General features: G+C 42.7%; 1 protein-coding gene across 2 annotated transcripts in view; it reads left to right on the forward strand.

Annotated features, from left to right (window-relative positions):
* The window catches only part of LOC139384056 (A-kinase anchor protein 6-like), a 246674-nt gene that overhangs the window by 48835 nt on the left and 170919 nt on the right, over nt 1-26920 (forward strand). For both annotated transcript variants that reach the window (XM_071128691.1, XM_071128692.1), the window contains 2 exons: nt 5854-6105; nt 20054-21691. In XM_071128691.1, the coding sequence (XP_070984792.1) occupies nt 5854-6105; nt 20054-21691 (1890 nt within the window). The remainder of the gene's footprint in view (nt 1-5853; nt 6106-20053; nt 21692-26920) is intronic.

The following is a 26920-nucleotide window of genomic DNA, read 5'->3' on the forward strand; positions in this document are numbered from 1 at the left end:
GTCAGTGCATTTTGTATTTGATTGGAGCGCCATTTAGGTTAGGCTATTTGATCGGAGAAACCTGCAAGTTTCCATCTTATTACATTGTCATACACTTTATCTCCAGACTGTAGGCTACAGAAAAGGCCACAAAGTCTTTCTACCGTATGCTATATCTGCTACGTGATTTATGTTAAGATTCTTTTTTTGACAGAATGTTGGTGGAATGTTGGTGGAGCGCTGCAACGATGCGTCTCTCCAACAGCACCCTAGAGAGGCTTGCTGGGAATGGACAAGATAAATGTTTTGCGCCCCTGGCTGTGATAAAGTGGGGACTTTTTATCACAGGGCGACAGGGTTGGGGGGTAACAGATTACATTACAAAAAAACGTTATCTGTAATCCGTTACATTACCAGCAAAAATATTGCAATCAGATTACGGATACTTTTGAAAAAATAGATTACTTTGAGGATTACTTTTAATTCAGAAAGGATGTTCGCGAAAAAAAGCTTTGACACTTCTCTGTTTTCTCAATGACATTCAAAACCGCATTGAGAAAAGGCGCAAGTTTAAGTTTGTTCTACCTGAGCGAGTCTGACCACAAGTCAGAGACCAGTATGATGACACACCAGATGTGTTTGATGGATTGCGAGAAAAGAGCATGAATAGGTTTTTGTAGGCTACAGTCCAAGCTATGTCTTCCAATGGTGCAACTGCTGTCGGCATCCAAAGATTAATCAACTTGAATAAACGGTAAGGACGACAGCAGTGGTATACTATAGTCTACGGCGTTACGGACGTCACTTATTAGTCTACAGTTGAAGTCGGAAGTTTACATACACTTAGGTTAGAGTCATTAAAACTAGTTTTTAAACCACTCCACAAATTTCTTGTTAACAAACTATAGTTTTGGCAAGTTGGTTAGGACATCTACTTTGTGAATGACAAGTAATTTTTCAAACAATTGTTTACAAACAGATTATTTAATTTATAATTCACTGTATCACAATACCAGTGGGTCAGAAGTTTACATACACTAAATTGACTGTGCCTTTAAACAGCTTGGAACATTCCCGAAAATGATGTCATGGCTTCAGAAGCTTCTGATAGGCAAATTTACATAATTTGAGTTATTTGGAGGTGTACCTATGGATGTATTTCGATGCCTACCATTCTCAGTGCCTCTTTGCTTGACATCATGGGAAAATCAAAATAAATCAGCCAAGACCTCAGAAAAAAAATTGTAGACCTCCACAAGTCCTTTTTATCCTTACAATTTCCAAATGCCTGAAGGTACCACGTTCATCTGTACAACAATAGTACTGTCACGGTCGTCCTCCTCTTCATCTGAAGAGGAGAGGCGAGAAGGATCGGAGGACCAAAATGCGGCGTGGTATGTGTTCATGATGAATATTTAATAAAAGAAAGCACTGAACACTGAATACAAACTATACAAAAACAATAAACAAATAACGACCGTGAAGCTATAAATGAGACCTGTGCTGACACAAGCAACTAACATGGACAATCACCCACAAACAAACAGTGAAACCCAGGCTACCTAAGTATGATTCTCAATCAGAGACAACTAATGACACATGCCTCTGATTGAGAACCATACTAGGCCGAAACATACAAATCCCCAAATCATTGAAAAACAAACATAGACTGCCCACCCCAACTCACGGCCTGACCATACTAAATAAATACAAAACAAAGGAAATAAAGGTCAGAACGTGACAAGTATGCAAGTATTAAGACCGTGGGACCACGCAGCCATCATACCGCTCGGGTAGGAGGCGCGTTCTGTAGCCTAGAGATGAACGTACTTTGGTGCAAAAAGTGCAAATCAATCCCAGAACAACAGCAAAGGACCTTGTGAAGATGCTGGAGGAAACAGGTACAAAGGTATCTATATCCACAGTTAAACAAGTCCTACATCGACATAAACTGAAAGGCCGCTCAGCAAGGAAGAAGCCACTGCTCCAAAACCGCCATAAAAAATCCAGACTACGGTTTGCAACTGCACATGGGGACAAAGATCGCACTTTTTGGAGAAATGTCCTCTGGTCTGATGAAACAAAAATAGAACTGTTTGGCCTTATTGACCATCATTATGTTTGGAGGAAAAAGGGGGACGCTTGCAAGCCGAAGAATACCATCCCAACTGTGAAACACAGGGGTGGCAACATCATGTTGTGGGGGTGCTTTGCTGCAGGAGGGACTGGTGCACTTCACATAATAGATGGCATCATGAGGGAGGGAAATTATGTGGATATATTAAAGTAACATCTAAAGACATCAGGAAGTTAAATCTTGGTTGCAAATGGGTCTTCCAAATGAACAATGACCCCAAGCATACTTCCAAAGTTGTGGCAAAATGGCTTAAGGACAACAAAGTCAAGGTATTAGAGTGGCCATCACAAAGCCTTGACCTCAATCCTATAGAACATTTGTGGGCAGAACTGAAAAAGCGGCCAGCAAACCTGACTCAGTTACACCAGCTCTGTCAGGAAGAATGGGCCAAAATTCACCCAATTTATTGTGGGAAACTTGTGGAGGGCTACACAAAACGTTTTACTCAAGTTAAACAATTTAAAGGCAATGCTACCAAATACTAATTGAGTGTATGTAAACTTCTGACCCACTGGGAATGTGATGAAAAAAATCAAAACTGAAAGAAATAAAAACTGAAATAAATCATTCTCTCTACTATTATTCTAACATTTTACATTCTTAAAATAAAGTGTTTATCCTAACTGACCTAAGACAGGGAGTTTTTACTCGGATTAAATGTCAGGAATTGTGAAAACCTGAGATTAAATGTATTTGGCTAAGGTGAATGTAAACTTCAGACTTCAACTGTACATTGCGCATTGATGTGAATCACACTGCTGCTCTCTCATTTAGCTATTTGCACCTTACGGATTGTGGTTGCTGTGGATGGCTGTTCACAAATCTAAATGTGTATTTTACCCCAATAATGTTTGAATTCAAGAAGTTTAAGCTGCCTGTCAATCATTGTTTTTGAAACTAGTGGACAGACAGTGAAAAATGTGCTCTTGCAACAGCTGCATAGTGCGGATCCCAGCCTGTGGAATAAAATGCTGATAAAAAACAACAACATCTATCTCGTTTTGATAGACTTAAAGGGGCAATCTGTGGTGGCTACATCCATTTTTGGATTTACACATTTTTGGATGTGGAATGACTGGAATTCTTTTGGTTTGTAATGTAAATATATAACTTATAACTGAATCATATTATTGTATTTAGTAGAAGACGATGGGTTAGAAGCAGCCTTCATAAACAACCCACAAAGTAAAATGTAACATCCATGTATGACCAGCTATGTAAACTTTAACATTGATTTATCCTGCAATAGATGTCTTTCAATTGGTAACATACATTTTTGTCTTCTTCTAATGCCTCTTAAGGGAAAGTAATCTAAAAGTAACTGAATGTAATCAGATTATGTTACTGAGTTTTGGTAATCCAAAAGTTATGTTACTGATTTCAATTTTGGACAGGTAACTAGAAAACTGTAATGGATTATATTTAGAAAGTAACCTACCCAACCCTGCAGGGCTGTCATTGTTTTTGGGCAGAATTATGTGAGGTTTTATGTGTTGGAGGTACATCTTGGTCAGTTTAGCTCAGAAAATGCCTCCGTTGTCAATCTGCGGGCCGGCCCTGCCTCCATGTGAAACTGACTCATATTTTTAACATTGAAGTTATGACTTAATCGCCACCACTTGGTTCTGATTTTAACGTACTGGCAGTGAGACTAGGGCTGTGGCGGTCACAAAATGTTGTCAGCCGGTGATTGTCAAGCAAATATCCGTCGTTCTCACTGTATTTGAGCGTTAATTAACATAAACACATTTAGCATCTCCTGGCTTCCACACACAGCCTACAAGCCACTGATGCTGACCTTTGGAACATCTACATTTTAAAAAGTCTAATAAATCCATGTAATATGGCCTACAACTTCACAATAAATCCATACTTTATTTTAGACATGTCTAATTTCTGAAGAACATACCCAGAGTTGTCCTTGTTAGGCCTTGATCTGGCTATGACAAATGGCTTTGGGCTACACTAGTTAATTTAGCAGGCAATATTTAGTTTTTAACCTTTATTTAACTAGGCAAGTCAGTTAATTAAGAACAAATTATTATTTTCAATGACAGCCTCAGAACAGTGGGTTAACTGCCTGTTCAGGGGCAGAATGACAGTATGTACCTTAGTAGAATGTACCTTGTCAGCTTGGGGATTTGAACTTGCAACCTTTCAGTTACTAGTCCAACGCTCTAACCACTAGGCTACCCTGCCGCCCCATGGCATTATTTTATAGTATGAAGAATACAATTGAAAAAAGCTGAGTAAAATAGAAAGGATGTTTTTCCCAAACAATTTGAGGGAGTGCGCACATGCGGCTATTCTGTGTTGAACGGTTAACAAAGAAATAGTTATTCCTATATGCTTCATTTAGAGTTATTAAAGTGACTTTAGTTGTTCTACAAACGTTCCACTATATGTTTGGATTTTTAATACATTCTAAGGATGCATGATGCGACTCTAATAATGATTTGAAAAAAGTCACTTGAAAGGCATGAGCTCTGCTTAGTTTTTTTTGTGCAGGCTGTAAATACTTCATCAGTCACAAATTCACAATTTGACAAGCACTTGATCATGTCTAGAATTTTACGACGGGCATCCCCTTTGTGTGGCCGTAATGCACCCTAAAAAGTCCAGGCCTTTTTGTGGCCAGTGGCAGTTATGCACTTCTCCCATCACATGATTGGATTGGTTCTTTCTCACAGGCTACAAGTGAAAACAGACACATCGCGGATGGGTTAATGTGCTTAATTTTACATTTGGCCACTTGAGTTGTGATACAAACCTTAATTAAACAAATAGGCTAGGCTACATGAGGTGTGCGACTATGATTAGAAAAAGTCGCAAAAAAAAGGAATTGTTTCTTATGCTGGGTATCACTCACAAGTGATAATATATAATTCACAAGGGATAGGCTAATATTGCCACCCATCAGACTATTCTTGATTTAATCTTGTCTTTACATATACTAAATAATATATGTGTGAAATTTGTTTTGATTTAGAATTGACCATTATCAAAAAATACATGTTATCTATGCACTTAAGTAGCAAATGGAGGAGCTTTTCCTGTGGTTTATTTTCATGCCAGCCAGGTAGACTACACTCCTGTTGTAAATATAAGCAATGTGCTTAATATTAGGAAAGTTGAGAAATAAATATAGTAGGCCTAGCCTATAGAAAGCTGATCCTCCTCTTTTTAGTAGAGGCCATCACTCTGTTTTCTTGTGCAAATGTGTAGAGCCTATTGAAATGTTGCAAAACATGAGCTCATGAGCTCTCATGAAGTGTTTGATTAGATTTTCAAATACATTTGCATTGATGTCAGAGTGATTAGAGGGACACTAGAGTGCTGAGTAACAGACAATTAGCAAGTTTGGAAGGCTACTAATGACCATCAGCAACATCCAAGCTTGGAGAAGTCTATTTACCGTGACTAAACGGTCATGTGGAATTTGACTGCCTTCATGACTCGTGACCGCCGGTAATACGGTGACCGCAACAGCCCTAAGTGAGACTCACAATCATGTCTGTCTGCTCTCTTTTCAGTCTGTAGAGCGTCAAGATAGCGTGTATGTTTATTTCAGAGTAGTTAAGCATATACAAATACAACAATTATCTCTTCAATGCCAGGCTTGAGTAAGTGTTATCATCTGTCCCATCTCTCCCGTGTGTGTGTGTGTGTGTGTGTGTGTGTGTGTGTGTGTGTGTGTGTGTGTGTGTGTGTGTGTGTGTGTGTGTGTGTGTGTGTAGGACATTTGTGAGGACATCTCGGACCATGTGGAGCAGATCCATGCATTGCTGGAGACAGAGTTCTCCTTGAAGCTGCTGTCCTACTCTGTGAACATCATTGTGGATATCCGCAGTGTGCAGCTCCTGTGGCACCAGCTCCGTGTCTCTGTCCTGGTACTGAAGGAGAGGCTGCTGCAGGGCCTCCAGGACTCCAACGGAAACTACACCCGACAGACAGATATCCTGCAAGCCTTCTCCCAGGACCACCACCAGGTTAATAATTAACAGCATCCCTAACATGGCATGTGCTTTACACAACTCTCGCTATCCTACAATGAACATGAAAACTTTTCAGGTTTCAATGATTTATTGAATAGGCATAAGCACAAAAAACAACATGACAGTAGCATATTAAACAATTGATTGAAAGATGCATTTGTACAGTATGATATTCACTTTATTTAAGGAAATAAGAGTACATACTGTATTATGCAATTTTACACTTGACGCTGTGACCCACTCTACCAAAATGTAGTTCTGAGCGGCTTGACACCAACAATATTACTCTACCAAATAACATCAGACTGTTATAACACAACTTAAACAGAGACAGTATACAGTGTGGGAATCTTATTTCTCACAGGTCCAATGCAGTGGAATGGAGCATACCTTGTCATTCCATACCGATAGTGGGGTTGATCGGTGGCTATTGAATGCCCCCCTCAGTCTCTAAATCAGACAGACCAATCCAGACAAATACTCCTGCATTAATTCCGTTGATAAATCTTTGATCCTCTTCATTATTAACGATCACCAGGTCTGCTCCTCTCTCTCTGCAGTCCTGTCTGCTCTCAGCCCAGAATTTACTCTCAGAAGAGACACAATAACAACTAGTGTTAAAGATTCTCCATCCTTGTGGATAGGATCCTCTAATAATCATATCCAATCGTTCTATCTCTCTCTGTAACTGGTCTTTCTCTCTCTGTAACTGGTCTTTCTCTCTGTAACTAGTCTTCCTCTCTCTGTAACTAGTCTTCCTCTCTCTGTAACTGGTCTTTCTCTCTCTGTAACTGGTCTTTCTCTCTCTGTAACTGGTCTTTCTCTCTCTGTAACTGGTCTTTCTCTCTCTGTAACTGGTCTTTCTCTCTCTGTAACTAGTCTTTCTCTCTCTGTAACTAGTCTTTCTCTCTCTGCAACTAGTCTTTCTCTCTCTGTAACTAGTCTTTCTCTCTGTAACTAGTCTTTCTCTCTGTAACTGGTCTTTCTCTCTCTGTAACTGGTATTTCTCTCTCTGTAACTGGTCTTTCTCTCTCTGTAAACTGGTCTTTCTCTCTCTGTAAACTGGTCTATCTCTCTCTGTAACTGGTCTTTCTCTCTCTGTAACTGGTCTTTCTCTCTCTGTAACTGGTCTTTCTCTCTCTGTAACTGGTCTTTCTCTCTCTGTCTGGTCTAACTCTCTGTAACTGGTCTTTCTCTCTCTGTAACTGGTCTGTTTCTCTCTGTAACTGGTCTTTCTCTCTCTGTAACTGGTCTTTCTCTAACTGGTCTGTTTCTCTCTGTAACTGGTCTTTCTCTCTCTGTAACTGGTCTTTCTCTCTTTTTTCAACTGGTCTTTCTCTCTCTGTAACTGGTCTTTCTCTCTCTGTAACTGGTCTTTTCTCTCTGTAACTGGTCTTTCTCTCTCTTTAACTGGTCTTTCTCTCTCTGTAACTGGTCTTTCTCTCTCTGTAACTGGTCTATCTCTCTCTGTAACTGGTCTTTCTCTCTCTGTAACTGGTCTTTCTCTCTCTGTAACTGGTCTTTCTCTCTCTGTAACTGGTCTTTCTCTCTCTGTAACTGGTCTTTCTCTCTCTGTAACTGGTCTTTCTCTCTCTGTAACTGGTATTTTTCTCTCTGTAACTGGTCTCTCTCTCTCTGTAACTGGTCTCACTCTCTCTGTAACTGGTCTCTCTCTCTCTGTAACTGGTCTTTCTCTCTCTCTGTAACTGGTCTCTCTCTCTGTAACTAGTCTTTCTCTCTCTGTAACTGGTCTTTTTCTCTCTGTAACTGGTCTCTCTCTCTGTAACTGGTCTCACTCTCTCTGTAACTGGTCTCTCTCTCTCTGTAACTGGTATTTCTCTCTCTCTGTAACTGGTCTCTCTCTCTGTAACTAGTCTTTCTCTCTCTGTAACTGGTCTCTCTCTCTGTAACTAGTCTTTCTCTCTCTGTAACTGGTCTCTCTCTCTGTAACTAGTATTTCTCTTTCTGTAACTGGTCTCTGTTCAGTGTAGTTGGTCTTAAGGAGAGACACAGACTGTAACATCTGGTTTTCTCTCTGGCTGATGTCCTTGTAGTAGTTGTAGGAGCGTAGTCTGATGAGAGTTGTCAGTAGGAGGCCACTCAGTAGACCCTATTCCACCACAGCCAGGGTGCAGCGCCTCCGCTCGCCTCGCACCTCGCATTACTCCTCCAGATTCAGATTGAGTTGAACCCCGATTCTCTGACCCACTGTCTGGCGACCCCAGGTCTGTAGTCTGAACGAGCGTATAAATCATTGCACGTCTCCTCCGACTGAGGATAATTCACCTGACGGCTTCTCGTAGTGTCAGGGCTGGCGAACACATCGTCAGACATCTCCTTCTTTTTAGATCAAATACTCTGTATGAGTGTAGGCGTTTTGTCTTTTTCTGGGGGTATCTGTTTCTGTCCTCTGTATGGTGATCAGAGCAGTACTTATACACTGCGTCTTGTGAAATAGATATCATTAACGTCTGGCCATCTGCTAAATGACCAAAATATGACATGTAAATGTAATATTGGTATATCTATAAATAAAAGTACTTTGGTCTTTTTCTTTTCAAGTGGGAAGTCCAGCTCTTCACACCTTTTTTTTCTCTCCGTTCAAGTTCCTATTTTAAGTGTTGTGGACCGTTCGTGTGATAACTTCTCTTTACAGCAGAGATGGGTTTGATGTTTTTGAACTCATAATAACAAAGATAAGCTCCTAAGAGAGCAACAGTCCTGTTTAGAATTTGACTAACTCCCACACACTGTTTACACAACACACCAGGTAAACGCACAGAAAATTATTGCCCCATTACACATCACGGTGTCGAGACTTAAATATTTAGATACAAATTCACTTTGTAAAGATAAAGGAGACTGAAGTCAGAGGTAATAGCTTCAATACAGAGTGCTCGGGGTACAAGCAGTCACACCCAGATGCATAGACTAGTACAAAGTGAAACTTCCTTGGTCTAGAGATTTTATACATTGATTTAATTAAGTATACATTCATTGCTTTACTGTCACAATTATGTAAATTCTTTCTGTCATAAACATTAGTTTCTTGCCAAAGGGGTGAACTTTAATCACAGAATTGGTTTTGATGCACACAGTACTACATACAGCCATGATTCCCGATTGGCGCAGCGGTCTATTCTAAGGCACTGCATTTCAGTGGTAGACGTGTCACTACAGACCCTGGTTCGTTTCCAGGCTGTATCACAACCAGCCATGATTGGGAGTCCCATAGGGCGGTGCAAAATTGGCCCAGCGTTGTCTGGGTTAGGGTTTGGCTGGGGTAGGCCGTCATTGTAAATAAGAATTTGTTCTTAACTGACTTGCCTAGTTAAATAAATAAAATAAAAATACGTGGAACTATATTCCACATCAAGTAACTAATTCAAACTGTAAAACATAGGCCCAAACACATGCATACACACACACGATACATACGCACTATACAGTGCCTTGCGAAAGTATTCATCCCTCCCCCCTTTTTGGGGGTTTGTATCATTTGATTTACACAACATACACAACAACATACACAACAACACGTCGAAGATGCAAAATATGTTTTATTGTGAAACAAACAAGAAATAAGACAAAAACAACAGAAAACTTGAGTGTGCATAACTATTCAATACGTTGTAGAGCCACCTTTTGCAGGAATTACAGCTGCAAATCTCTTGCGGTACGTCTCTATAAGATTGGCACATCTAGCCACTGGGATTCTTGCCCATTCTTCAAGGCAAAACTGCTCCAGCTCCTTCTACTACGATCGGTTCCGCTGGTGTACAGCAATCTTTAAGTCATACCACAGATTCTCATTTGGATTGAGGTCTGGGCTTTGACTAGGCCATTCCAAGACATTTACATGTTTTCCCTTAAACCACTCAAGTGTTGCTTTAGCAGCATGCTTTGGGTCATTGTTTTGCTGGAAGGTGAACCTCCGCCCCAGTCTCAAATCTCTGGAAGACTGAACGGGTTTCCCTCAAGAATTTCCCTGTATTTAGCGCCATCCATCATTCGTTCAATTCTGACCAGTTTCCCAGTCTTTGTAGATGAAAAACATCCCCACAGCATGATGCTGCCAACACCATGTTCAATGGAGTTCTCGGGGTGATGAGAGGTGTTGGATTTGCACCAGACATAGCATTGTAGTTGATGGCCAAAAAGCTCAATTGACCAGAGTACCTTCTTCCATATGTTTGGGGAGTCTCCCACACGCCTTTTGGCAAACACCAAACGTGTTTGCTTATTTTTTTCTTTAAGCGATGGCTTTTTTCTGGCCACTCTTCCGTAAAGCCCAGCTCTGTAGAGTGTACGGCTTAAAGTGGTCCTATGGACAGATACTCCAATCTCCGCTGTGGAGCTTTGCAGCTCTTTCAGGGTTATCTTTGGTCTCTTTATTTTCTCTCTGATTAATGCCCTCTTTGCCTGGTCCGTGAGTTTGGTGGGCGGCCCTCTCTTGGCAGGTTTGTTGTCGTGCCATATTCTTTCAATTTTCTAATAACGGATTTAATGGTGCTCTGTGGAATGTTCAAAGTTACGGATATTTTTTTATAACCCAACCATGATCTGTACTTCTCCACAACTTTGTCCCTGACCTGTTTGGAGAGCTCCTTGGTCTTCATGGTGCCACTTGCTTGGTGGTGTTACAGACTCTGGGGCCTTTCAGAACAGGTGTATATATACTGAGATCATGTGACAGATCATGTGACACTTAGATTGCACACAGGTGGACTTGTTTAACTAATTATTTAACAAGTTATTTTTTAAATTTCACTTCACCAATTTGGACTATTTTATGTATGTCCATTACATGAAATCCAAATAAAAATCTGTTTAAATTAGAGGTTGTAATGCAACAAAATAAGAAAAACACCAAGGGGATGAATACTTTTGCAAAGCACTGTAACACACACGTTATAGATATGTGGTGGTGGAGTAGGGGCCTGAGGGCACACACTTAATGTGTTGGGAAATCTGTTTTGAATGTATTGTAATGTTTTTAAAATTGTATAACTGCTTTAATTTTGCTGGACCCCAGGAAGAGTAGCTGCTGCCTAGGCAGCTGCCTAATGAATACCAACATACGATTGAGGAATACTACAGTGTGGAGTATAGGATTCTACAGTATACTACAGTTTACTATAGAATTCTATAGCAAGTATTATAGTATTGTAGTAAGTCTTTTTTTATGGGTATCAAACTGTAGAGAAATTCAACTGAAGGGAAACACAGTGTGAGCATTTAAAACAGGTTTAGCTAAGGTTGACCGTCTCAGCAGGCCTTATTCAATGATATTATTACAAAGTACAAAAGGATGTGTGTGTCTGTGTGTGTTCACTGGATGTCCTGTCAATTGTTCATGCTGGTCTCTTCAGTTGTCCACTGGACATCCTGGCCTCTACAATAGGATAATATTTTGGTCAATTTCAGTTTAGGAGACTACCCCCCCACACACAGTGCATAAAACACCAGGGAAAAAGAGTTACATTTTGAGAGAGAAAAATATTTACACATTACAGCTTCTCTACTGTCTGTTACATAAATTATGCACACCACATTGTGGCACATGCAGGAATTGCTACAGATGAGGAATCCATGGGTATGGAATATTATTTACTGTAGCATAGCAGACTCTTAAACGCTGACCAGACCGCTCGCGCGTGTGCGTCCTCCATCGCGGGGACCGGTCGAAAAGCAAACATTTATGGCAATTTAGCTGGCTAGCTTACTGTTGTTAGCTCATTTGTCCTGGGATATGAACATTGGGTTGTTATTTTACCTGAAATGCACAAGGTCCTCGACTCTGACAATGAATCCACAGATAAAAGGGTAAACCGAGTTCTAGTAATCTCTCCTCCTTCAGACTTCTTCTTCTTCTTTGGATTTTATATGGTGGTTGGCAACCAACTTTAAGGTGTATTACCACCATCAATGTAGACCTCAGTGTGGACCTCAGAGGCTAAAACAGACTTTCCTCTGTCGAGACGTCCCTCTAAGACCTTTCTGCAAGCTTGCTATCCCCGGCCTTCTAGCTGTCTGAATCGCAGTATCTCCAGCCAGCCCACCCACTCACTGGACCCCTATGATCGCTACGCATGCCTCTCCCTAATATCAATATGCCTTGTCCATTACTGTCCAGGTTAGTGATTATTGTGTTATTTCACTGTAGAGCCTGTAGCCCTGCTCAATATGCCTTAACCAACTATTTAGTTCCACCTCACCACATATGCTGTGACATCACCTGGTTTGAACGTCTCTAGAGACAATATCTCTCCCATCATTACTCAATGCCTAGGTTAATCTCCAATGTACTCACATCTACCATACCTTTGTCTGTATGCCTTGAATCTATTTTATCGCACCCAGAAACATGCTCCTTTTACTCTCTGTTCCAAACGCACTAGGCAACCAGTTCTGATAGCCTTTAGCCGTACCCTTATCCTACTCCTCCTCTGTTCCTCTGGTGATGTAGAGGTTAATCCAGGCCCTTCAGTGCCTAGCTCCACTTCTACTCCCCAGGTGCTCTCATTTGTTGACTTCTGTAACCGTAAAAGCCTTGGTTTCATGCATGTTAACGTGCATGAACGTTTGTTTTATTCACTGCTTTAGCACACTCTGCCAACCCGGATGTCCTAGCCGTGTCTGAATCCTAGCTTAGGAAGACCACCAAAAACTCTGAAATTTCCATCCCTATCAATAACATTTTCCGACAAGATAGAACTGCCAAAGGGGGCAGTGTTGCAATCTACTGCAGAGATAGTCTGCAGAGTTCTGTCTTTACTATCCAGGTCTGTACCCTAACAATTCGAGCATCTACTTTTAAAAATCCACCTTTCCAGAAACAAGTCTCTCATCATTGGCGCTTGCTATAGACCACCCTTTGCCCCCAGCTGTGCCCTGGACACCATATGTGAATTGATTGCCCCCCCATCTATCTTCAGAGCTTGTGCTGCTAGGTGACCTAAACTGGGACATGCTCAACACCCCGGCCATCCTAAAATCTAAGCTTGATGCCCTCAATCTCACACAAATGATCAATGAACTCGCCAGCTACAACCCCAAATCCGTAAACACGGGTTAAATCCGTAAACACGGGACACTCATAGATATCATCCTAACCAACTTGCCCTCCAAATACACCTCTGCTGTTTTAAACCAAGAAATCAGTGATCACTGCCTCATTGCCTGCATCCGTAATGGGTCAGCGGTCAAACGACCACCCCTCATCACTGTCAAATGCTCCCTAATACATTTCAGCGAGCAGGCCTTTCTATTTGACCTGGCCCAGGTATCATGGAAGGATATTGACCTCATCCCGTCAGTAGAGGATTCCTGGTTAATCTTTAAAAGTGCCTTCCTTACCATCTTCAATAAGCATGCCCCATTCAAAAAATATAGAACCAGGAACAGATATAGCCCTTGGTTCTCTCCAGACCTGACTGCCCTTGACCAGCACAAAAACATCCTGTGGCGTTCTGCATTAGCATTGAACAGCCCCCGTGATATACAGCTTTTCAGGGAAGTTAGGAACAAATATACACAGGCAGTTAGGGAAGCTAAGGCTAGCTTTTTCAAGCAGAAATTTGCATTGTGTATCACAAATTCAAAAAAGTTCTGGGACACTGTTCATGGAGAATAAGTCCATGGAGAATAAGAGCACCTCCTCGCAGCTGCCCACTGCATTGAGGCTAGGAAACACTGTCACCACCGATAAATCCACTATAATTGAGATTTTCAATAAGCATTTTTCTACGGCTGGCTATGCTTTCCACCTGGCTACCCCTACCCCGATCAACAGCCCTCCAACCCCAACAGCAACTCGCCCAAGCCTCCCCCATTTCTCTTTCACCCAAATCCAGATAGCTGATGTTCTGAAAGAGCTGCAAAATCTGAACCCTTACATATCAGCCGGGCTAGACAATCTGGACCCTCTTTCTAAAATATCTGCCTAAATTGTTGCAGCCCCTATTATTAGCCTGTTCAACCTCTCTTTCGTATCGTCTGAGATTCCCATAGATTGGAAAGCTGCCCCGGTCATTCCCCTCTTCAAAGGGGGAGACACTCTTGACCCAAACTGCTACAGACCTATATCTATCCTACCCTGCCTTTCTAAGGTCTTCGAAAGCCAAGTTAACAAACAGATTACCGACCATTTCGAATCCCACCATACCTTCTCCGCTATGCAATCTGGTTTCAGAGCTGGTCATGGGTGCACCTCAGCCACGCTCAAGGTCCTAAACGATTTCATAACCGGCATTAATAAGAGACAATACTGTGCAGTCGTATTCAACGACCTGGCCAAGGCTTTTGACTCTGTCAATCACCACATTCTTATCGGCAGACACAACAGCCTTGGTTTCTCAAATGATTGCCTCACCTGGTTCACCAACTACTTCTCTGATAGAGTTCGGTGTGTCAAATCGGAGGCCCTGTTGTCCGGACCTCTGGCAGTCTCTATGGGGGTGCCACAGGGTTCAATTCTCGGGCCGACACTCTTCTCTGTATACATCAATGATGTCGCTCTTGCTGCTGGTGATTCTCTGATCCACCTCTACACATACAACCCCATTCTGTATACCTCTGGCCCTTCTTTGGACACTGTGTTAACTCATCTCCAGACGAGCTTCAATGCCGTACAACTCTCCTTCCGTGGCCTTCAACTGCTCTTAAATGCGAGTAAAACTAAATGCATGCTCTTCAACCGATCGCTGTACGCACTTGCCCACCCGTCCACCATCACCACTCTGGTTCTGACTTAGAATATGTGGACAACTACAAATACCTAGGTGTCTGGTTAGACTGTAAACTCTCCTTCCAGACTCACATTAAGCATCTCCAATCCAAAATTAAAACTAGAATCGGCTTCCTATTTCGCAACAAAGCATCCTTCACTCATGCTGCCAAACATACCCTTGTAAAACTGACCATCCTACCGATCCTCGACTTCGGCGACATCATTTACAAAATAGCCTCCAACACTCTACTCAACAAATTGGATGCAGTCTATCACAGTGCCATCTGTTTTGTCACCAAAGCCCCATATACTACCCACCACTGCTACCTGTATGCTCTCGTTGGCTGGTCCTCGCTTCATACTCGTCGCCAAACCCACTGGCTCCAGGTCATCTACAAGTCTCTGCTAGGTAAAGCCCCGCCTTATCTCAGCTCACTGGTCATCATAGCAGCACCCACCCGTAGCACGCGCTCCAGCAGGAATAAAACATACTCCCGGCGCCGATCAGAGATGGCCGCCTCGCGTTCCTAGGAAACTATGCAGTTTTTTGTTTTTTTTATGTGATATTTCTTACATTGGTATCCCAGGTAATCTTAGGTTTCATTACATACAGTCGGGAAGAACTACTGAATATAAGAGCAACGTCAACTCATCATCAGTACGACCAGGAATATTACTTTCTCGAAGCGGATCCTGTGTTCTGCCTTCCACCCAGGACAACGGAATGGATCCCAGCCTGCGACCCAAAACAAAGACGTCGTAAAAAAGGGAAACGTAGCGGTCTTCTGGTCAGGCTCCGGAGACGGGCACATCACACACCACTCCCTAGCATACTTCTCGCCAATGTCCAGTCTCTTGACAACAAGGTTGATGAAATCCGAGCAAGGGTAGCATTCCAGAGGGACATCAGAGACAGTAACGTTTTTTGCTTCACGGAAACATGGCTCACTCGAGAGACGCTAACGGAATCGGTGCATCCAGCTGGTTTCTTCACGCATCGCGCCAACAGAAACAAACATCTTTCTGGTAAGAAGAGGGGCGGGGGCGTATGCCTTATGATTAACGAGACGTGGTGTGACCACAACAACATACAGGAACTCAAGTCCTTCTGTTCACCTGATTTAGAATTTCTCACAATCAAATGTCGTCCGCATTATTCTACCAAGGGAATTTTCTTCGATTATAACAGCCGTATATATTCCCCCCCAAGCAGACACATCGATGGCCCTGAAAAAACTTATTTGACTCTTTGCAAACTGGAAACCACATATCCTGAGGCTGCATTCATTGTAGCTGGGGATTTTAACAAGGCTAATCTGAAAACAAGACTCCCTAAATTGTATCGGCATATCGATTGCGCAACCAGGGCTGGTAAAACCTTGGATCATTGCTATTCTAACATCCATGACGCATATAAGGCCCTACCCCACCCTCCTTTCGGAAAAGCTGACCACGACTCCATTTTGTTGCTTCCTGCCTACAGACAGAAACTAAAACAAGAAGCTCCCGCGCTCAGGTCTGTTCAACGCTGGTCCGACCATTCTGATTCCTCGCTTCAAGACTGCTTTGATCACGTGGATTGGGATATGTTCCGTCCAACAACAACAATGACGAATACGCTGATTTGGTGAGCGAGTTCATTAGAAAGGGCATTGATGATGTTGTTCCCATAGCAACGATTAAAACATTCCCAAACCAGAAACTGTGGATTGATGGCAGCATTCGCGTGAAACTGAAAGCGCCAACCACTGCTTTTAACCAGGGAAAGGTGTCCGGAAACATGACCGAATACAAACAGTGTAGCTATTCCATCCGGAAGGCAATCAAACAAGCTAAGCGTCAGTATAGAGACAAAGTAGAGTCACAATTCAATGGCTCAGACGAGGTATGTGGCAGGGTCTACAGTCAATCACGGATTACAAAAAGAAAACCAGCCCCGTCACGGACCAGGATGTCTTGCTCCCAGGCAGACTAAATAACTTTTTTGCCCGCTTTGAGGACAATACAGTGCCAATGACACGGCCCGCTACCATAACCTGTGGACTCTCCCTCACTGCAGCCGAAGTGAGGAAAACATTTAAACGTATTAACCCTCGCAAGGCTGCAGGCCCAGACGGCATCCCCAGCCGCGTCCTCAGAGCATGCGCTCTGCTGGCTGGTGTTTTTACGGACATATTCAATCAATCCTTATCCCAGTCTGCTGTTCCCACATGCTTCAAGAGGGCCACCATTGTCCCTGTTCCCAAGAAAGCTAAGGTAACTGAGCTAAACGACTACCGCCCCGTAGCACTCAATTCCGTCATCATGAAGTGCTTTGAGAGACTAGTCAAGGACCATATCACCTCCACCCTGCCTGACACCCTAGACCCACTCCAATTTGCTTACCACCCAAATAGGTCCACAGACGATGCAATCTCAACCACACTGCACACTGCCCTAACCCACCTGGACAAGAGGAATACCTATGTGAGAATGCTGTTCATCGACTACAGCTCAGCATTTAACACCGTAGTACCATCCAAACTAGTCATCAAGCTCGAGGTCTCGACCCCGCCCTGTGCAACTGGGTACTGGACTTCCTGACGGGTCGCCCCCAGGTGGTGAGGGTAGGTAAACATCTCCACCCCACTGAACCTCAACACTGGGACCCCACGGGGGTGCGTTCTGAGCCCTCTCCTGTACTCCCTGTTCACCCATGACTGCGTGGCCATGCACGCCTCCAACTAAATCATCACGTTTGCGGACGACACTACAGTGGTAGGCTTGATTACCAACAGGGAGGAGGTGAGGGCCCTCGGAGTGTGGTGTCAGGAAAGTCACCAAAAGAACTCACAAACTTCTACAGATGCACAATCGAGAGCATCCTGTCGGGCTGTATCACTGCCTGGTACGGCAACTGCTCCACCCACAACTGTAAGGCTCTCCAGAGGGTAGTGAGGTCTGCACAACACATCACTGGGGGCAAACTACCTGCCCTCCAGGACACCTACACCACCCGATGTCACAGGAAGGCCATAAAGATCATCAAGGACAACAACCACCCGAGCCACTGCCTGTTCACCCCGCTATCATCCAGAAGGCGAGGTCAGTACAGGTGCATCAAAGCAGGGACCGAAAAACAGCTTCTATCTCAAGGCCATCAGACTGTTAAACAGCCATCACTAACATTGAGTGGCTGCTGCCAACACACTGACTCAACTCAAGCCACTTTAATAATGGGAATTGATGGAAATTGATGTAAAATATATCACTAAACAATGCTACTTAATATAATGTTTACATACCCTACATTACTCATCTCATATGTATATACTGTACTCGATACCATCTACTGCATCTTGCCTATGCCGTTCTGTACCATCACTCATTCATATATCTTTATGGACATATTCTTTATCCCTTTACACTTGTGTGTATAAAGTAGTAGTTTTGGAATTGTTAGGTTAGATTACTCATTGGATATTACTGCATGGTCGGAACTAGAAGCACAAGCATTTCGCTACACTCGCATTAAGATCTCTTAACCATGTGTATGTGACAAATACATTTGATTTGATCTTACTGGTCACCCCCAAAGCCAATTCTTCCTTTGGCCGCCTTTCTTTCCAGTTCTCTGCTGCCAATTACTGGAACGAACTGCAAAAATCACTGAAGCTGGGGAATCATATCTCCCTCACTAGCTTTAAGCACCAGCTATCAGAGCAGCTCACAGATCACTGCACCTGTGCATAGCCCATCTGTAAATAGCCCATCCAATTACCTCATCCCCATACTGTATTTATTTATTTATCTTGCTCCTTTGCACCCCAGTATCCCTACTTGAACATTCATCTTCTGCACATCTACCATTCCAGTGTTTAATTGCTATATTGTAATTACTTTGCCACCATGGCCTATTTATTGCCTTACCTCCCTTATCCTACCTCATTTACACATGCTATATATAAACCTTTTATACTGTATTATTGACTGTATGTTTGTTAATTCTATGAGTAACTCTGTGTTGTTGTATGTGTCGAATTGCTATGCTTTATCGTGGCCAGGTAGCAGTCTCAAATGAGAGCTTGTTCTCAACTAGCCTACCTGGTTAAATAAAGGTGAAATCAAATTAAAATAAAAAAGTGAATCTTTCAATCACCCAGTGGGTATATGCTCCTAAAAACCAATGAGGAGAGGCGGGTCTTTCAGCGTGTCAAGCGTCACAAATAGAACCAAGTTCTATTTCAGCGCCTGGCTACGCAGACGCTCGTTGACGCGTTCGAGCCGTGTGGGTGCAATGATTGATGTGCAATGTTACATGCTTACCACACCAGTCGCGTCGTGTGCGTTGCAAAATAAATGTACACATACATGTTATTCAATCATTGCACCCACACTGCTCGCATGCGTCAATGAGCATCTGCGTAGCCAGGCCCTAAAATAAAACTTGGTTCTATTTGTGACGCTTGATGCGCTGCAAGTCCCGTCTCTCCCATCTCCTCATTGGTTTTTAGGAGCATATGCCCACGTGGGTGATTGAAAGATGAATTGAGGTCCACACTCCAGTCCAATTGGTGGTGGTAATGCACCTTAAAGTTGGTTGCCAACCGCCATATAACAATCAAAGAAGAAGAAGAAGGCTGAAGGAGGAGAGATTACTAGAAATGAACTCGTTTTACCATTTCATCGGTGGATTAATTGGACGCACGCACGCGAGCGGTGTGGTCAGCATGTTAGGAGTTGCTTTTCTTTTATGTCGGAAAACACAACTCCTATTTGGTTTACTTAAGGCGCAATCTGTGATTGATACATCCATTTTTTACCTTTAAATTAATGACATACAGCCTTTTGAGTCTTGAAGAATATAACTTCTAAATCTCTCATGAGCTTAGTTCAATAGTTGTACCCCATCAGAACCCAAAATATAAGCTTGTTTTACGCCATTGTTTATAAATAATGCATTTGTAAACAAACACTGTACATATTAAAAACAAATGTTTATCTCATGGATGGTCAGTCATGTAGCTGTGTTGGAGAGTGTTTACTGAATTTGAAAGTGTTTACATTTCTCCAGCCTCATCCCTCAGCTGTTTCCCGAAACAGTGGCATGTTGACCGCTTTGTTGTTTTTTGAGCTGCAGATTTCCCTTTTAAAGCAGTTTAACTTATATTTTTTGTAAACTTAAATGGTGTGTTAATCAAGTGTCCCCCCCTCCCCCTGTATCTCCCCCAGGCTCGCCTGGATGCTCTGACTGAGGTGGACGACTGCGGCCAGGTGACCATTAAGTGCAGTCAGGACTACTTTTCCCTGGACTGTGGCATCACAGCCTATGAGCTCAGCGACTATAGCCCCAGTGAGGACCAGGAGGGTACCAGCGGATTGGGCCAGGGGCAGGAGCCCTGCTGTAGATACACCAGTCTAAAGAGTGACTTACCAGAGCTCATCCAGAGTGTGGACCTGCTGACCATCACAGCCAAGCAGAGCCAGAACCAGGGGACCATCTCAGAGCAGGAAGAGGAGGAGCCAGGTACCCCTATAGAGAAACACAGAGACAAGCCCTCCAGCGCAGGGGAGGAGAACAACCCTGCACCTGGACCCAAAATGCACTGCGACACGCCCCAGAGCGAGAGCACTCCACTCTCCAAGCAGCCCCTTCAGGGCAGCGTGAGTAACGAGGTGTCCCCCACTCAGCCTGTCCTGCCTAAGAAGCCCATTTATCTGGAGGGAGAGGCTGAGTCCAGCCTCAGCCTAAGGAGATCCACCCTGCCTCCCTCTCTTCAATTCCAGGCAGACCTGAGCCAGAGCACTCCCTCTCTCCTGGACCTTCCCGACCGCTCCAAGTTCTGGCTGGAGCTGAATGCTGTGTGCCCCAGCAACGCCTCCCAGTCCTTTGACAGCCTGCAGTTCATGAACAGCATGAACCTGCAGGCCAGCAGACAAAGAGAGGCTGGAGGTTACCAGAGACAAGGAAGCCCTGTTGGCGCTCACATCCCCCTACAGAGGAGCTCCTCAGAGGTAGACCAGGGAGGCCACTTCCCCCAGGACCTCTCCTCCATCCCCACCCTCTTCTCAGGCAACAATGGATGCAGCAGGGACCTGAAGGATCCACAGACAGACAGAGACACAGACAGCTCCCTACCCTCTCCTATGAGAGAGCCCTCAGACCACGAGTCCCACGATGAGGCCACAAGTGAGGACTTCCGCCCTCCCACCAAGGAAGCCGTCTGGATCATCCAGCACCAGTGCCCCCACCTCCACCACCCAGCCCCAGTGGGGACCAGCCCTAACCCCAGCAAGGAGCACTGGTTCAGGTCAGATGAGTTCCTGGCTCTGCCCGCCAAGCTAAAGAAGACAGAGATGCTGGCTATGAAGCTGGAGACCATGGCCCAGAGACCTGGCCACCAGGGACACCATGAGTCGATTCAGGATGTAGACGACTGGGAGCTAACCGAGGTCAATTCAGACTGGGAGCGCGAGGGCCTGGGCAGCCCCCAACCCCCTTTGGGCTTCGACCCCCTCCAACCCCCCCACAAGAGGCCTTTCCACGTGGGGATGGGGCACTTATCGCCCACCTTGTCCAGCGACATGACTCCATCCCTGGATGAGAGCATCGAGTCGGCCCCCCTCAGTGACCTGCTGTCTGAGGACAAGGCCTGGAGCTCCAGGGAGAGTAGGAAGAGAGACAACAACAGGGGCTGGAGCTCCGGGGAGACCAGAGTGAGAGACACCAACAGGTCTCTCGCCCTGCATCCCACCACCACCACTACCATGGCCCCCCACATAGAGACACAGTGTAAACCTTTCATCCAACAGCTACTGGATGACATCCAGCACCACGACAACCACCCAGACATATGGGGCAAGATAGAGGTAATGAGAGCATCAGCCTCTGACTCATACACTTTTACTATGATGTTGTTGTTGTTTCAAGCATTGGTTATTCCAGGATCTAAAATGTACAGTAGATGGACTTAGGGCTGTGACGGTTATGGATCTTTCAATGATGGTAATTGGCCAGCTAAATGACCACGATCACCGTAATAACCGTTGGAATATCTCCTTACTGCATGGGCTGGAATTGACATAGAATGAATAGAACAGGCGTCCCCATTCAAGTCAATGATGGCATAATGGGTGGACTGTAGAGATGGGGGTTTGAAGTCATTTCACTATACACATTAGTATCATTCATTTTAGTCTGACGTCCAGATATTCTAAACGCATGTTGTTGAAACACATTTTTTCCACCTGTGCACATTTCTGTGCGAGGGAGAGGCTGGCACTCTATTGTTGCAATTGTGGAGGTGCCAGTGAGATTGGTGCGAGCAGATGGGAGGCAGAGAGCGAGATGATACTTGGCTATAGCCAAGACTAGCTGACTTCCAAGCAGCAGCCACAATGTTATTTATCATCCCATATAACAGTTCCTGCCTTGACTGGGGTAGCCTAAAGAAACTAGCTAGCCAGCTATAGCTAGCTAGGCTAATTGAGACCACATTTTACGCTTTCTCCCCAACCCAATTCAGATAAAACAACAGCCTGCCTGTCAGTTGCTCGTTATGGCCTACTCCTTCTCATTTTGCTAACTTTTAATTCCTCTCACTACACTATTGAGCTTCTTTGCAGCTTTGATTGGCCAAAATAAATAATAAGCTACATACGTGAAGGCTAACACTCTTTTTTATGGGGCGCATTTTATGGACACAACTACATAGACATTTTTGGTTTTCTTACATTTATCATTTGAAATCCTTGCTATCTTTGTATGGAACAATGTCACATGGACATTTTAGTTTTAGGTTTTATTTATTCACACCAGAGGAAAGAGGTGAAAGACAAAACAGTAAAGATGAAAAAAAAACTGGTAAAAATGATGTGTAGGTAAGGTTGGAAGCCTAAAAGGGTTTATATGAAAACCACACCACAAATAGGAGTACAAAAAATAAATGTTTGTTCAATCAGTTAAACAAAGCATGTTCATTCTAATTGCACATGATTTACTCAGTATGCAAGAAAAAACGTGTGTGTGTGTGTGTGTGTGTGTGTGTGTGAGTGTGTGTGAGTGTGTGTGAGTGTGAGTGTGAGTGTGAGTGTGAGTGTGAGTGTGAGTGTGAGTGTGAGTGTGTGTGTGTGTGTGTGTGTGTGTGTGTGTGTGTGTGTGTGTGTGTGTGTGTGTGTGTGTGTGTGTGTGTGTGTGAGAGAGAGAGAGAGTTAGGCAACATGGAGGGGATTATTGTGTAGTTAGGTTCATCAGGCTGACCCCCAGACTTTCGCTTGATTTTTTAGACTGAAGTTATTGAGGTATGATGATGTTTTGGCAATGTGATGATAAGAATTCCAGAGTATGGTACTTCTATATCTGATAGAGAATTGACTATGTGAGGTCTGGCAGTGGGGAGGGTGAAGGTTTTCACAGTGTCTTGTGTTATATAGAAGGATTTCAGAATTAACCTGGAAGAATCCATTGAAGTGTTTAGGTAAACTGTCTGGGAGGTGAATATTTGTAGAAGAAAGTGCATTAACGTTCTAAATAGACAAGATATTGAGTTTCTTACGCAAAGGTACAGATGGAGATAGGTAATTAGAGGAGCTGGCTAGTCACGTTTATTTTGTATGATGAGTAATTTGTGTAGGTAGGAGGCATATGTACTGGCCCAGACAATATTACAGTAAATTAGATAATATATATAAATTAAGCTATAGTATAGAGTTAGGAAGCAAGCCTGATGAAACAAACCACTAATCTTTCTGATGATGCCAAAATATTTCATCACTTTTCTGCAGACAAATGTAATATGATCTTTCCAGGAAAACTTTTCAGCAACTACAACTCCTAGAAATCAAGTGGATGTGATTGTTCCATTTAATTTCCACCAATTGAGATTCTGGCGCAAAAAAAGGACAATATTTCTTATGATTACTAGTGAACACAATAAAGTTGGATTTTATAACATTTGTTTATCTGGAACCATTCATAAAATGTGGCAATACCCGAGTTGGCTTCAATAATTAGAGAATCTACATTCTTGTGTGATAAAATCAAATTGGTATCATCAGCAAAGAGAATGGGAAGTCCGGTAGAAGACACAGCAGCAAGGTCATTGATATAGATTAGTATGGTATGGAAGAAGACACAGCAGCACGGTCATTGATATAGATTAGTATGGTATGGTAGAAGACACAGCAGTATGGTCATTGATATAGATTAGTATGGTATGGTAGAAGACACACCAGTATGGTCATTGATATAGATTAGTATGGTATGGTAGAAGACACAGCAGCAAGGTCATTGATATAGATTAGTATGGTATGGTAGAAGACACAGCAGCAAGGTCATTGATATAGATTAGTATGGTATGGTAGAAGACACAGCAGCAAGGTCATTGATATAGATTAGTATGGTATGGTAGAAGACATATCAGCAAGGTCATTGATATAGAAGACACAGCAGCAAGGTCATTGATATAGATTAGTATGGTATGGTAGAAGACACAGCAGCAAGGTCATTGATATAGATTAGTATGCTATGGTAGAAGACACAGCAGCAAGGTCATTGATATAGATTAGTATATCAGCATCGTCATTGATATAGGTTAGTATGGTATGGTAGAAGACACAGCAGCAAAGTCATTGATATAGATTAGTATGGTATGGTAGAAGACACAGCAGCAAGGTCATTGATATAGATTAGTATGGTATGGTAGAAGACATCGCAGCAAGGTCATTGATATAGATTAGTATGGTAGAGGACATAGCAGCAAGGTCATTGATATAGATTAGTATATCAGCAAGGTCATTGATATAGATTAGTATGGTATTGTAGAAGACACAGCAATATGGTCATTGATATAGATTAGTATGGTATGGTAGAAGACACAGCAGCAAGGTCATTGATATAGATTAGTATGGTATGGTAGAAGACACAGCAATATGGTCATTGATATAGATTAGTATGCTATGGTAGAAGACACAGCAGCAAGGTCATTGATATAGATTAGTATTGTATGGTAGAAGACACAGCAGCAAGGTCATTGATATAGATTAGTATGGTATGGTAGAAGACATAGCAGCAAGGTCATTGATATAGATTAGTATGGTATGGTAGAAGACACAGCAGCAAGGTCATTGATATAGATTAGTAGGGTAGAAGACACAGCAGCAAGGTCATTGATATAGATTAGTATGGTATGGTAGAAGACATAGCAGCAAGGTCATTGATATAGATTAGTGTGGTATGGTAGAAGACACAGCAGTATGGTCATTGATATAGATTAGTATGGTATGGTAGAAGACACAGCAGCAACGTCATTGATATAGATTAGTATGGTATGGTAGAAGACACAGCAGCAAGGACATTGATATAGATTAGTATGGTATGGTAGAAGACACAGCAGCAAGGTCATTGATATAGATTAGTATATCAGCATCGTCATTGATATAGATTAGTATGCTATGGTAGAAGACACAGCAGCAAGGTCATTGATATAGATTAGTATGGTATGGTAGAAGACACAGCAGCAAGGTCATTGATATAGATTAGTATGGTATGGTAGAAGACACAGCAGCAAGGTCATTGATATAGATTAGTATGGTATGGTAGAAGACATAGCAGCAAGGTCATTGATATAGATTAGTATTGTATGGTAGAAGACACAGCAGCAACGTCATTGATATAGATTAGTATGGTATGGTAGAAGACACAGCAGCAAGGTCATTGATATAGGTTAGTATGGTATGGTAGAATACACAGCAGCAAGGTCATTGATATAGATTAGTATGGTATGGTAGAAGACATAGCAGCAAGGTCATTGATATAGATTAGTATTGTATGGTAGAAGACACAGCAGCAACGTCATTGATATAGATTGGTATGGTAGAAGACACAGCAGCAAGGTCATTGATACAGCAGCAAGGTCATTGATATAGAAGCCACAGCAGCAAGGTCATTGATATAGAAGACACAGCAGCAAGGTCATTGATATAGAAGACACAGCAGCAAGGTCATTGATATAGATTAGTATGGTATGGTAGAAGACACAGCGCAAGGTCATTGATATAGATTAGTATGGTAGAAGACACAGCAGCAAGGTCATTGATATAGATTAGTATGGTAGAAGACACAGCAGCAAGGTCATTGATATAGATTAGTATGGTAGAAGACACAGCAGCAAAGTCATTGATATAGATTAGTATGGTAGAAGACACAGCAGCAAGGTCATTGACATAGATTAGTAAGGTATTGTAAAAGACACAGCAGCAAGGTCATTGATATAGATTAGTAGGGTATTGTAGAAGACACAGCAGCAAGGTCATTGATATAGATTAGTATGGTATGGTAGAAGACACAGCAGCAAGGTCATTGATATAGATTAGTATGGTAGAAGACACAGCAGCAAGGTCATTGATATAGATTAGTATGGTAGAAGACAGAAAAGCAAGGTCATTGATATAGATTAGTATGGTATGGTAGAAGACATAGCAGCAAGGTCATTGATATAGATTAGTATGGTATGGTAGAAGACATAGCAGCAAGGTCATTGATATACCTTAAGATGGTATAGTAGAAGACACAGCAGCAAGGTCATTGATATAGATTAGTATGGTATGGTAGAAGACACAGCAGCAAGGTCATTGATATAGATTAGTAAGGTATTGTAGAAGACACAGCAGCAAGGTCATTGATATAGATTAGTGTGGTATGGTAGAAGACACTAAACTATATCAATGACCATACTGCTGTGTCTTCTACCATACCATACTAAACTATATCAATGACCTTGCTGCTGTATCGTATGGTAGAAGACACAGCAGTATGGTCATTGATATAAATTAGTATGGTATGGTAGAAGACACAGCAGCAAGGTCATTGATATAGATTTTTATGGTATGGTAGAAGACATAGAAGCAAGGTCATTGATATAGATTAGTATGGTATGGTAGAAGACATAGCAGCAAGGTCATTGATATAGATTAGTATGGTATGGTAGAAGACACAGCAGTATGGTCATTGATATAGATTAGTATGGTAGAAGACACAGCAGCAAGGTCATTGATATAGATTAGTATGGTATTGTAGAAGACACAGCAGCAAGGTCATTG

This window comes from Oncorhynchus clarkii, chromosome 25, assembly GCF_045791955.1.
Source record: "Oncorhynchus clarkii lewisi isolate Uvic-CL-2024 chromosome 25, UVic_Ocla_1.0, whole genome shotgun sequence".
Taxonomy (NCBI): Eukaryota; Metazoa; Chordata; class Actinopteri; order Salmoniformes; family Salmonidae; genus Oncorhynchus; species Oncorhynchus clarkii.